The sequence below is a fragment of the Hoplias malabaricus genome, chromosome 1, assembly GCF_029633855.1.
Source record: "Hoplias malabaricus isolate fHopMal1 chromosome 1, fHopMal1.hap1, whole genome shotgun sequence".
Lineage (NCBI taxonomy): Eukaryota > Metazoa > Chordata > Actinopteri > Characiformes > Erythrinidae > Hoplias > Hoplias malabaricus.
The window spans coordinates 8,985,270-8,999,870 of record NC_089800.1 but is presented as its reverse complement, the minus strand read 5'-3'; the positions used below and the strand labels follow the sequence as shown (position 1 = coordinate 8,999,870).

The 14,601-nt window shown below is 39.5% G+C and overlaps 1 protein-coding gene across 2 annotated transcripts in view; it reads right to left on the bottom strand.

Annotated features, from left to right (window-relative positions):
• Nucleotides 1–295: 295 nt before the first annotated feature.
• Nucleotides 296–14,601, bottom strand: part of si:dkey-12j5.1 (uncharacterized) — a 174,564-nt gene continuing 160,258 nt past the window's right edge. The window contains exon 10 of one of the 2 annotated variants that reach the window (XM_066678154.1): nt 296–1,357. In XM_066678154.1, the coding sequence (XP_066534251.1) occupies nt 1,172–1,357 (186 nt within the window). In that variant the 3' untranslated portion in view covers nt 296–1,171. The remainder of the gene's footprint in view (nt 1,358–14,601) is intronic. The other variant, XM_066678153.1, reaches the window with a different exon arrangement.

Below are 14,601 nucleotides of genomic sequence, written 5' to 3'. Positions count from 1 at the left end.
TTAAACAAGAGAAATACACTTTTTTGTAATTAAAGAAAATGTATATACCATCAAGGTTTGTCTACATTTTAACACAAGTTAAAAAACCCATTATCATTAGTATGTTATCAATAATATTATCAGCCAATAAAAATATCACAAGCTGTCAATATCGGCTGATGTCATCAGACATGCCACGTATTGGTCAGGCCCTAATACTATACATTTACATGTGTCCTTATATAATCGAGGTCCCAGCTCAGTCCTAGCTCTGGGACGGTCCTATGCAGTCCCTCCGCACTATTCCAGTTATGAAGGGCTTAGTTATAATAGTGAACTAATTCTGTGCATTAGAGCACCACACCACACTTGTGAAAAAGGACTCCTCATCATCAGATCTCATAAGATGTTAGCCTATGATATACTGGCATACAAAGCTGTTATTATTAACTTTTTGTGAGGAGAGGAATAAGACGAGGTTGGCATTTGACTTAAAAGTCATTTTTAATCCTTAATGACATTTTCTTATTATTACACACAGCCCACAGCGGTTATATTTATAATGTGATTAGAAAGTAATTGAAAGACCAAAGGTCTGGAGTGAAGGGTGGTATAAACGCTCACATTCTTTCAACACTGGACTGCTGTTAGGCTTGTGTTCTTGTCTTTTTCTCATCATGATGACATGAGCCAACATATGTGCTTTGGGTTCTAGTACAAAGGATTAAAAAAGGCACTTGTTGCAACAGAAAATAACAATGTATCTTCATTTTTGTCAATTTTTAGTTTACTATATCATTTGAACACAGGAGATGTCCTTCACATTTCACGACTGGACCAATAGAAATGCTCTGAAAATGACTCTAAAGAAAATGTTTAACATTTACCTCCATTGAAAGTTAAGGTGGTGCTTTTTTGGGAGATTTTTGGGGGCATTTTTCATTGGACAGCGACAACATTAAGAAAATGGGCACTGGCTGACACTGAAATAGATACAGAGGTGGGGGGGTGGGGGTGATGTTGCCACACTGAGATTAAACTTTGTTGTCTATTTCCACGTAATGACTTCCAGAACATGATAAATGTGTGGTCACTTAACAAATGGACGTCGAGTCTTTGTACTCCTTCTTGGCCCTGAAACTGAAATGGAAAAACTAAATCATGATGCATGTAGAGAAGGATGCCGAAGGGTTCAGTGCTCCATGGCTTCCTCCTCCTCATCATCATCACTGCTCTGAATGAAGTCATCTCCGATGTTGTCTATAGAGGGTCCGGCTTCATTGTCATCATCAGCCACCAGCTCCCCTCCGAGTTCTCCCAGCAGTTGCTCAGTGTGCTCCAACATGGGAGGGTCCTCACAATGCAGCTTTACGTACAGCTGGAACACACAAAGGACATAATTTGTTCCTTGTCATATGTGGTGAATACCTCTGTGTGATATCGTGAGCACTGTATTGGGTTTAGCCACACCTTGGACAGCAAAAGCCAAACAATAGCAAGCGATAAACAGCAGTACTCCAGAGAAAACACTTAATATTTCAACAATGTGCATTTATAACAACATATTTTAGCCTAACCAATGAAGCTGGACCTTGATGTCGTCTGTGACACTCCAGAAAGAGCTCAGAGCCTTAAGTAAAGTGTTATCAGAGCTCGATGGGGTCATTTTCAGAGTGATATATAAATAAATGATAGGAAATAAATCAGGAAACTGTTGGAAACATGGGCTGGGACAAGGGAGTTCTTACAATGGGGTCTGGACCCAAAACTTCAGATCCCTGGAGGTGACAGGTATATTGCAGTAAAAAAGTTTAATACAGATTTAATTTATTTTTTTTAATGAGATTTAAAAAGATATTTATCTGAGCAGTTAGTGTTTATTTGCTAAACAAACAAACAAACAAACAACAAATAATGCACAACTTTAGATTAAAACCAAATAACATTATTTCAGTACACTGCAAAAAATGAAATCTAAGCAAGTAAAATTTACTTAAATCTAGTCTAAATATTGAATATTATTCATTTGGAAATTGTCGTAAGAACAATTATTTTAAATCATTTTATCTACAGAAAGTGTCTTATTCCTTTGGCAGATAGTTTTGCTTCTTTTAAGCATCATTTTCTGTTATTTCTTGAATTAAGAAAAACTATCTTCCAATGGAATAAGACACTTTCTGTAGATAGAATGATTTAAAACAGGTAAAAATAAGTTAGAAATAAGTTGAATAATCTTATTATATTCTTACGACAATTTCCAAATGAAGAATACTAGATATTTAGACTAGTTTTAAGTCAATTTTACTTGCTTAGATTTCATTTTTTGCAGTGTAAGTGTGATATTCACACACTTGAATATGTTGATTTCATTTTTTCCAAATCTTTCCTCGTGGTAGTCCACATTATTTGAGGTTATTATCCAATTCCTAGTTTTACCAGTTAATAAATAATGATTTAAAATATTGTGCGCTATTGATTTAACAAATTTATGCAATCAGAGAGAATCTGAACAAAATGTTGTTCTTCAAACTCACTCACACCTACTACTTTATAGAAAATGTTAGATATCTTATTTGTTTTATATTATTATTATTATTATATTGATTGTGGTTATATATAAATTTATACAAGCACCACACGTACTGAGAAGGCATTAATTTAAATATATATAATTATGTTAGGTTCTAAAACTTGCCACCCATTTCATTGTTAAAAAAAATAAAAAATCACTGTTAAAAGTTTGCTGGTTCCCATTGTTTATTAACTCATTAGACTGAAGCTCTGGTGGAAAATTAAAGAAGCAAACTTCATACACGAAACATGTCTTGGCTGACTGACTACACCTGGGGAAAGAGGAAAAATATGGAAATCTGGGATGTGGTAGCACCATTAATTCCGTGAGCACATATTGGAAATCAGGCAAACTGACAGAAGCACTGGAGTGTTCTCCAACCCTTAGGTCTGTTTTTCAGCAGAAATGTTGCTGCACCATTACAAACCTGACTCCTCCGTCTCCTTCTATCACACACTGACATGCACTTCTGCTTCTCTACAACCTCCTCCTCTTGCTCTCGTCCTTTCTGGGAGTTGCCGGTGGAGCAGGGGAGTTGGCAAATTCCACAAATTAGCCTCTACTTCCCTTGCGCAAATGAATTGGGTTCCGCATCGGCTGGAAAGCGCTCAGCAAGTGACTGAATCCTTGCCAAAGAGAGACAGCAAATTCATTTCCCCCCTCCTAGTGTCTCCTCCCTTATCACTGTAAAATATACCCTGGAAGTGTGTGATAAAAAAAGCAATTCTCAAAGACACTACAAAAGAATTTATCGCCCAGGATTCCTTCTCATTGGTTTGTATTTAAAAAAAAAAAAAAAAAAAAAAAGATGATCTCTATTTCTCTTTGAGCCTTGAAGTTCCAGTTGCTCTATCACATTAAAAGAACATCTCCCTAAATAATTACAAAGTACAAAAAGAGTGAAGAATAGAGATGAGAAATCTCTTTACTAAAGACTGTATTAATGACAAATCTGAGTTCTTTCCATATATAATAAAAGAACATCCCTGATAATACTGAGCTAAAAAAGTGGGAGAAACTATGTGTTCATTAAAGGAGCACTAAGTAAGATGTATTATTGTTGCTTATAGGCTTCCCCACCCATGCAGAGTGTACTATATACACCTAAGCATCGACCTCACGTGTAAACATTTACAAATCAGTTTTGCAGCACTCCTGGGTGTATTTTTCAGCATTAATTGATTCTAAATTACCAATATGTACATCAAATGTGCACCACGATAACTGAAATGGTTATTTCAGTTAATTGTAATAACCTACAATTGTAATGTCTACAATTTACTTCCAAATTCTGTTGAAACTTAAGGATTATTAGCATTAGCTATAAAGTTATATATATTTCTGATAATTAGCATTAGCTAATTAGCTAATAATCCATAAATGTCCAAATGACCATGGGGTTGTACTCCAGGTATTTCTAGAAAACGAATAACTGGACAGGAACTAGTCTTTAGAACAATAACAGTAGGCCCTGTAAGTAATACTTGACCAGGCATTGAAAAAAAAAAGGTCCTCACGATGTTAATAAACCATCTAAAAGTGTTGATGTCTTTGGAAAATCCTACAAAGACCAAGAAAAGATCTTGCTTTGTTTCCTGAACCTTTGCTTGTACGGCTGGTCTTGGTAGTGTCACTCAATGAGTGCGAAGCATGATTTTGGCAGGACTTTCCAAGCAAAAGAAAGAAGCAATAGCTCTCTACAACAGACTAATTTGTTTACTCTTTATCAGAATGTTCATTTTTCTAAATGTCGATAATGTTTACATCCCTTAAGTCATAGGCGATATTCGGAGGGTTAGTCAAGAGAGGTATTTGCCGACTGAATTTTCAAGTTGACTCCTTATTAATTATGGATTTCTTGGATGTACAATTTTAGGTCATTTTATGGTAATATTTTTTGTGGAGACCTGTAGATTATAAGCACTAGCATTAGCACAACCATATATTTAAACCCTATACTTATTTTATCAAACAGACGTTCTTTATAGTTTTACAATTACAGACTGTACTTCATCTGTCACTCTCCCAATTTCAGCATGTCCTTCAAATGGTCAGGACTCCTGCAGGACCACCTCAGGGCAGGTATCATTTAGGTAGTGGGTCACGCTCATTATGAGAAACGACTAAGGTCATTCTGAAATAACTCTTGCGTTACTTCAGCATTCAGGTTGAGCTCTCATTCCACATGTGAAAATTTTACTTCTTTCAAGCCTTAAGAGTTAAGGTCAAAAGAAACTGTGCACTTTAATGATGAATGAGGGTAGCCATTTATGGAGAGAAATAATCAACCGAGCATTTCGCCCTCACGAACGCTCATTTATAAGACACAGTAGACGATAGTGACCCAACAGTTGCAGCATTTCTCTAGCCCTCATTACTGAGATTAAGCACTGGATAAGTTTCAAGTCCACTGGGAGGGAAGCCAGAAGACTCCTTACCACTTGGTGTAACCAGGTCATCAAAAACACACACACACACAAACAAATACACAAAAACACACACACACATGCGGTGGGCAGCTGGCTGCCCCTGGATATAAGCTTCAGTGCCACAGGAGCAGTCGCTAAGCAACAGAGAGTGGTGACGGCCCTTATGGGGCCACTGGGGAGCTCATTTAAGAAGCGATGAGGAAAAGCTCCAGAGAGTCCAAGCTGGACTAAAGACTCGACCTTCACACAAATCCGCACGGAGCCTGCATACACACACTCTGGGTTGCAGTTTGGCCTGTTGAGCTCCTCCACGACAGGTCAGGAGTCATAGATTCCAGTGCCACGGTCTTGTCCTTGTCTTGAGGGAGATTTTCAGATGACTTTTAAGATGTTTTCCTGACCACCAGTGAAGAAGCGATGTATTTTCAGTTGCCCGTAAAGGGACTTTCAAGGGGAGGCAGTCCTCAGGTATTACAAGGGTGTGGTCAAGGCATCTAGGGCCACTAGGTTGACCTTAGCTGACCTCTAGCCATTACCAGTTACTATTAATGGTGCTTTTGAACTAGATTGCACATGCTGGACTCTGCCTAGCTCTACTTGGCTTTTTTGCTTTTCCATTAGGGAATGTTGGCACCTGGTACCTGTAAACAGGCACTTTTAGTATCTGCTCACTTGTGGCTCTAAGGATACTACGTAAGGACTAAACATGACATGTAAATCTTGAGTGGTGATGATTAGCTAGAGAGAATTGTCAATCACAACAAAATGCGGACATCCAGCTACAGTATAGATCACATATGTCACAATGGAAGTTTGTAAAATTGGTCTGTAGTTTTTGGAAGAGGTTCTAACCTTTTTTAGATTGGTGATCAATGAAGGACTCCAGCGAGAGCTGGACAGTACAACAAGGTACTAGAAACTCTATTGATTTTAACAGGGTCCAGTGCCACGAAACAACAACATGCGAATACACCATGAGTAAATTGCACTTGCTACCAGGTACCTTGGGCCAAAAAGCAAGTAAAGCAGAGAAGACTCAAGAAGTGTAGATATCATGCAGTGGTAAAGCACCATAACATGCTAAGTCTGCCCCCGTCAATTGATACCAACATAAGCAGTTCAACACGCTTAGAGGAAAACACTAATTCACAACTCTTCTGTTGACTAGCATCCCACTCTGTGATAACAGAGTGATCCCCACTCTACTCACCCAGAGAAAAGGAAGACATTTATATTCTCTTGGACTTTCTGGGTGGATGGAAATCACAACCTCCAGATGATAGGGCCAAGGCTTAGGCAGCTGTGCCAATTAGTATTCCACCCTATTAAGTCACTTTCGATCATTTTATAGGAAAGGCGTAAAGTTGTTTGAGGCAATGGCTGTATGTTAAGTTCCTGGGTACAGACTGCAAATAAGGAATACATATGTATATGTCAAAAAAATGATGGGGTTGTACTGAAGTGGAGAATCCAGGGATTTCCAGAAAAATAATAAACACCGGCCAAGTATAAGTCTTCAGAATGTTAACAGTAAGCCCAATTCTACTTTGTACCTCTCTTGCCGTATTTTGACCAGGCATTGAAAGGGATCCTCAGGATGTTAAAGAATCATTCAAAGGTGTTGATATCTTTAGAAAGTCCTACAAAAACCAAGAATGGTTCTTTGATTTGCTTTCTGGACCCAGAAATTTCTAAATACAGAACTTGTAGCCATGTTCCAGGCCAGGACGTTAAAATGGTTGGCCGGTATGACACTATTCCTTTAAAGTCAGGTGCATTGAGTTACAGCTATAGTGTCATACTGGCTAACCATTTTAAAATCCTGGCCTGGAATGTGGATCAAACATCCATCTTTGAATATTTCAGCTTGAACCTTTGCATGAAAGCCTGGTTTTGCTGGTGTCACTCAAGGTGTCTTTGGCATGATCTTTGGTAGGACAGTCCAGGCAAAAATCCTCTACAAATGCCAGAGATAGACCCGTGTATTGCTTATCAGAACATTTACATTTGTAAAAGGAAGATAATGCTTACATCATTCCAGTCATAGGTGACATTGAAATTCAGATTTCAAGCTGACTCATCAGCTATCTCCATGACACGGAGGAGCAGTGTATTAGTGCCAACGGCCAACAGTCTGGCTGTTCTTGCACTGATTTTCTCAAATTTCAAACAAGATGCTGCTTTAAAATCTGAGGATGAACACTGGAGACTAAGATTACCAAGAGTTTGTAGGGGAAAAAAAAGGTACTGTTAGTGAATTCCTGTTTTTGTTGTAATTACAGCAGACGATCAAACAAAGAAATGAAGTAGGGCTTGGATGACATACGGCAAGAAATAAGAGTAGATAAACACTAATTCAGAGACATATCTCTGGATAAACTGGATAATGAAACTCAATCTGAATGAAACTTAGAAAACTGTCTTCCTCTCTAATGTATCCTTGAAGTTAATGTGATTTTACAGCTATTTATTGGAAGTTTTATGTGAGTGCTGTGTTTATTGACACTAAGTGCTAGTCTCACTTGTCTCTGGAAATCGGAGACACCTCTAGGCGAGTGACTCTGTTGAAATGTTAAAAGAAAGTAAACAGCCTTTAGGACCCTATGTTTGATCTCTATACAACTGTGGCATTTTCTTGTTTAAAAATCAAGTGTCAAGAGTCAAAGAGTTGATCCCCAAAAAAGCCTTAACGGCTGGGGTGCAATACACTGTTTAAAGACTGCAGTCGTGATGCTGCCAAGACCAAGGATATTTGTTGTTTTTCAAAGACCCAGTGCTTGAGCAGGCTTGAGAGACAGTCCAGCCTCTAGGCTCAGGATGATATAGAGTCAGGAGCAGTTGGAGACATCAACTCTGGATCTGGTTTAAAGTGACAAAGTGGATTTACTTCAATAAGTGTTGTGCACACAACATACACAAACAAAACTATACAACCCATACAGACGACACAATTACAGATAATTCATAAGTACACATACTCCAAATGTTTGAAATCAAAGTTTCTGTGAAAATAAATGCTGGGATGCTGGGAAATTCAGTCACAAAACTGTTCCACCACCATGTGTATCAATAGTAAAAATTACTAAATTGACCTCCATGCAAAAGACATCAGTAAATGGTATGGGAAACTGTGATAGAAAGTACACAATCAGTGATGTACGTGATGTGATCAGACAGTTTCCGGCACTATATACAGAGGAAACACTGTAGGATGGCATTGCATAAACATTTAAAGGCAATGTTCATGATTTTAATCAAAAAACACTTTTTATAAAATTCTGATTTTCCGATTTCATGCTCTCCAGCCTGTTGGCACACTGGAAAAACATTCTCTCTGCTTTGATAGCTGAGACATGACATGACATTCTTTTTGTTGTTTCAGGTTATTTAAGGTGGAACTGACTCCAAATTCTGCAAGAAAATAGAACATAATTTCATAACAGAAATTCCCACAAAGGTAAACAGCTGGAGTTACAAATGAGTTTTTGTTGTAATTCAAAAAAATTGCAAACAAATTAAACTTACTTAAAACTATACAGTTACGTACAAACAACAGTAATGCTTTCCCTCAAACAAATCTTTAACGATGCGGAGATCCTGAACTAGAGAGAACATTTCCCCCAAATCATAGATGTTTGCAGGAATAATTTGGGTCCACTTTTGGGTCTACTTGTTCCCTTAGAAGGAAGGGTCACTGTAAATCGGGGTATTATTTGGGTAGTGTACCTCTTGATGAGAGATTGTTGACAGCTAGGTTCCTCTACGATGCACTCTAAGACCGTTTGCCCATTTGACAAGCTTTGAGAGGAGGCACATCATCGGACTGAGAGAAGCAGGATGGTGGTTTCATCTCATTTTCACCACCTAGGCTGTTCTGAACAAGCTATTAGGAGGTGTTGGGAACAAGTGGCATCTTGAACGAGAAACCTGGACTGCTACGAATTGGAACCCTATTGTCTTTAGTAACAAATTCTGTTTGGGATCAGACAATGTTCGGGATCAACTATGAAGGCTTGTGGTGAACACTTCAATCCTTCCATTGTTGTGGAGCGAAAAAGTGCCCTAGCTGCTGGTGTGATGATCTGGGGTGCCATCTCATACAACAGTCGGTCACCCTCTAGTAGTCACACAAATGGCACTAACAGCGCAGAGATGTGCAGGACAATCTGCTGCTACATGCGTTGTCTCTCATGGCAAGATTTCCAACGAGACTTTTTCAACAGGATAATTTTGGTCCACACTAACAGCAAGGGCTTCCTGGGAATGTTTCCAACAGATTGCAACATTTCCTTGGCCTGCACAGTGGCCAGATATATCACCAATCAGGCATTTATAGGACCTGCTGGGACACAAGCTTTGGCAACCTATGACTTTGCAGGATCTACAGGCCCAGCTGCAAGATCTGTGGGCATATATGCTGCAGGATGCCATAAAGACTCTGTATGCTTCCATGCCCCATTGTATCTCTTGTATACAGGCTAGCCGCTTATCCTTTTCGCTCCAATGTTGTAATCACTTACATATATCATTATTACATTCACACAAAGTTTCAGTCCATTCCAACTCCTTTTTGGTGTATTTTTATTTATTTACTTACTTACTTACCTGTCAATGACTGTAAATGCCAAGCTGATTGAAGCTGTCCTCGTGGCCTATTGTTGGCCCAACCTTTTTCTAAACCATAATATCCATCTCCAATAAAATCTGACACTCACCTGTGCATGTCCTTGCCATAATTTTCATCTTACTTCAAGTAGGTTCTTACTATGCAATCATAGTTAAAAGCCAAACTAAACTAATTCTCTGGGTTTGGGTCCAGTCTGCTTCTTAGTTCCCCGCTCCAATAGCTAAAACTCTAATTATTACTTTTATTATTTAGCTTTAAAAGAACAACTGCGGTCAATATCGATCCTGGACACCCACTGCAAGTCATTATTACATTCACCTGCATGAGTTCACCTCACAAATTACTAGACCGATACATAGCGCAGATACAAATACTCTCAGGTAATGTACCGTGCTGAAAAAGCATACACACTCACACACACCCACATGCACAAGAACACCCTGAAGCAAACTTGCAGAATCAATGAAAAATAGTTCTAATTTAGAGCACGTGTACATTCTTGAGGTCGTTTTATTGCTCGGGCCTCTCCTGAATCCCACTGTCGTTGTGTACCAATGTTTACAGCCATGAGGAAAACAAAAGGTTACATGGAAATGGAAAGGCAAAGCTAATCCTGCAATGATCAGCACTCGATCACATTTGTGCAGGCCTCAGATTGGACGGTTTGTGTTTAAATCTGCTTGACACACCGCAGAGGGTATAGCTTTATCAAGAAGATGCACCATCTGCAGTTTCCATTCCTGTAATTACTCAGAGCCGATCTTCAGTCCTGATATAGCTCCACACGTACTGATGGAGCCTTGAACACATTTTGGCGGCGTGCCAAAACCCACTAGCCAATAGCGACGTGAACGTCTGCGCCATTATCCCATACCTTCATCTCATACCTTCATCTGCAGATACTATAATTATCAGGAATAAACATATGTTGTGAATGATTGCTCTAAATAAGTGCTCAGCCCCTCAGAGGAAGATTCTCTCTCCAACTCTATAAATGGCTGTTTTTCAGGTGTGGGCTCTGGTGCTATGAGGGGCTACAGTGGAAGGGTTGGCTGAGTTGAAGATCTGAGAGAAAGCGAGAGAGAACAAAGAGCTACTGCATTTGACAACTACTTCAAATTGGATTATGTCATAATGACACCTCTCAAGGGGTGGGATTTGTTCAGCATCATGGGAACGGTCAGCTCTTGTTTGGATTATATTTGGCTTATGTGAAGTCAGGTCTGCTACATTTATGCTGTGATTTGACCTCCCCTCGCAGTTCTGAGTAGACAGACAGGGATTTCTAAAGTTTAATCTAGAAGCTTAGTTTTGGTCACATTCACGACTGTAATCAAAAAACTCTTTTTATAAAATTCAGGATATGTTTGCTTGCTTGACACTGGTCTAAATGTGTTTATGAAGACCCAGTGTCTGCAAATAATCAAAAATAAACTGTCTTGGTCCGGTATGCTAGGCGCTATCTCTCTCTCTCTGGTTCAAACAGACTGATTATCATCAAGGACTCATCCCCCTGTCCTCTCTACCTTAAATCACTCTCTCCACTCACTCCCTTATCTCTCTTCCTCTCACTAACGCCCTTCTCCTGTTCACCTCCCACTCACTCCCTCTCTCAGCCCCTGACCAAGTACAGCGCTGGACAAGCCTCTCCACTAGTGACCTTAATGTCCAGTTGACAGATAGTCGTTTATATCCAAACACGATGTTCGAACACACTCCTACATCTACACACACCCAGCCCTTGTTCTCAGTCTCTAAATCACACTGACACCGAGAAGTACAGACACACTGATTCACCGACTGAGCTTCCAGAATCCATTGTAACTTCTCATAAGTCCCAAAAGTTTTAGGACACTCGCTCAACCAATATTTTTCCTGAAATGAAAAGGTATCAGTCGGGAGCTCATCTTCCACTTTTGTGCAGTGACGTCCTCTGTTTTTCTGGGTGGGGTTTTACATTAAATATTGGACCATTTGTGTGAGGATTTGATGGCACTGAGCCACAAAAATATAATGCTGTTGGGTTCTGATGATGGATGATTAATTCTGGATCACAAACACAAGTTCTTAATCGTAATTAAACTAAAATGATACTCAATTACTTGAGAGAACACAGTTCCAGTGTTACACTGCAGGGGGTGGCATTGGGCGGGGTGGATGAAGGCAGCTGCTCCAGAGCATTCAACTCCGATTTTGACTATTAAGTCTTATAAACATATAATTAGTTTTAGCAATATTACATATATATTATTATTGATATTAACCTATAGCATGCGTAGCATATAGTGGCGTGTGTGAGAATACTTAAAATGTGTTTTTAACTGTTAGACACATCAACTGCTGTAGGTGAGTTTTAAGGAGACTTTAGGCTGGGGATTTGTGGTGGATTATGCAAACCTGCTAGTTTCATACACAGTTACAGCCAAGATTTTATTTATCTGGTTGCATACACCCACACACACACACACTAGACACCCATACACAACAGACAAACACATACACAGCCATACAAGACACACACATACACATGCACACCCAGACACACACACACACACAACAGACAAACACATACACACCCATACAAGACACATACATACACATGCACACCCAGACACACACACACACACACAACAGACAAACACATACACACCCATACAAGACACATACATACACATGCACACCCAGACACACACACACACACACACTACACACCCATACACATACACACCCATACAAGACACATACATACACATGCACACCCAGACACACACACACACACACTACACACCCATACACATACACACCCATACAAGACACATACATACACATGCACACCCAGACACACACACACACACACAACAGACAAACACATACACACCCATACAAGACACATACATACACATGCACACCCAGACACACACACACACACACACTACACACCCATACACATACACACCCATACAAGACACATACATACACATGCACACCCAGACACACACACACACACACACACACACTACATACCCATACACAACAGACAAACACATACACACCCATACAAGACACATACATACACACACACACCCATACAAGACACATACATACACATGCACACCCAGACACACACACACACACACACACACACACACACACAGACCCAGACACTGTGCTAAATGATAAATACTAAGTGATATTCCCTGGTTGCTTGGTGCTGTGTAACAAAAGAGAAAGAACTAGAGGTCTGTTCTCTTTCTCTCTCTCAAACACACACACACACACACACACAAATAGGTCATAGAAGGTTATAAACAGTCCCGTTTATCACTCTACAGACAACCAAGAAGAGCACCCACAGCAGAACAAAAACATTCAAGATGGAGAGATAAGGGCTGTTTTTTAGGAGGAGGACAGAAAGGGGAGTGAAGGACTTCGGTGAAACTGTCTTTGAGAGCAGATAAACAGCACTCTATGAAGAGCCAGGGCTATTTTAAGAAAATAAGTGTGTATGTGCGTCCAGATTTAGTGACTTCTCTAACAGTTAAACTGACTCTGTGCCTCGGAAAACAACACTAATACTTCTCTCTCGCTCTCTCTCTCTCTCACACACACACACACGCACACACCTGCATAAAACACTCTTTACCACGGAGACACAAACCTTCACAGGTCAGTTACAATCACTTCACATCATCAGTGAGGTCAGATAAACCACATATGAAACTGTGTGTGTGACATTTTCTGATCTGTTTTCATATGTGCTCCGAAAATCCAGATTTTAATTCCTGAGATTTAGTGTAATTCAGTGTAACTGCAGGCAGCCAGTGAGGAGTATTCTGTGTACCTTTGTTCACAGAATGTACAGACCTTGCCCCTCTGGTGAGCGTGCCTGAAGCAATGTTCTTTTCCGTGTACTGGTCAGGTTCGGGTCGTCATCTGCTCAGACTAATGTTAGATAGAGGTCATATTAAAAAAAAGAATGTGCTAACATCTAAAGAAAAAATAGGGATTTGGTCAGGACAGAAGATTTGGGTTATTTTTTATTTTTACATGCTGCTTGAATGCAGCCTCAGGGAACTACGACAAACACAGGCTTACTGGAAGTTTAAACTACTAGTTTTTGGTTAAAAAAATCATAATAATTTGAAGTTGTAAGGAGAATACATATATTTCCAGAATGTCATACTACAACATGTGAGATAGTCATAACAATATGTGGACCATATACATTAGTGTTTTTGCTGATATTTCTGTATGTTTCTGAACTAGTCTGAAATGTAATGATTTGTGTAATGTAGCTTATATATGAGTATAATGGAGTTGCAATTTGTGATAAATTATAACTATGAATTAGTTATAAACTATATTTTATAATGGCCGATTTGTTTTTATTATCAATTTAAAAATATTTTCAGTGTCCTGCCGTATAACTTAAAGGCTAAGCACCAGCTACATTAAAGTGTCAAACAAATAAATACAGTGGAATTTGAGTTCCTAACTTGTGTTTATTGATAGTCAGAAAACATGTTATTTCTTACTAATTCAAGGAATAAGGTTTAAAAGACCGTTGGTCCCCCCTCCCCCCCAACGGTGTTCGAGGCGTCTTGCCTGTGACGTAGATGGTGGACAACAACTCTAGAAGTTGCACTTAATTTAATGCAAAATGACGAAAAGGTGTGTTGTTTTTGGCTGCAATCATTCAATGTACAGTGGGACATCTGTGCACAAATGGCCCAAAGATCCCAAAATATCCAGAAAATGGACTACATTTGTCAACTTTAAACGGGCACTTTGGAAAGGACCCTCCGCTCACTCCGTTATCTGTAGCTCATTTCACTGGCGCTTTTCCAACAATATGGGCATGTAAGGACACCAACGAAAGGTGTTCAAGAGCCTCTGTAACATGGAGGTAAACAGGGTAAGGACACTCACTTCGCCTGTTTTAGTTGGTGTTAGTTAACGTTAGCTTGACTCGCTAAACTCGGTGGCTCAGATTA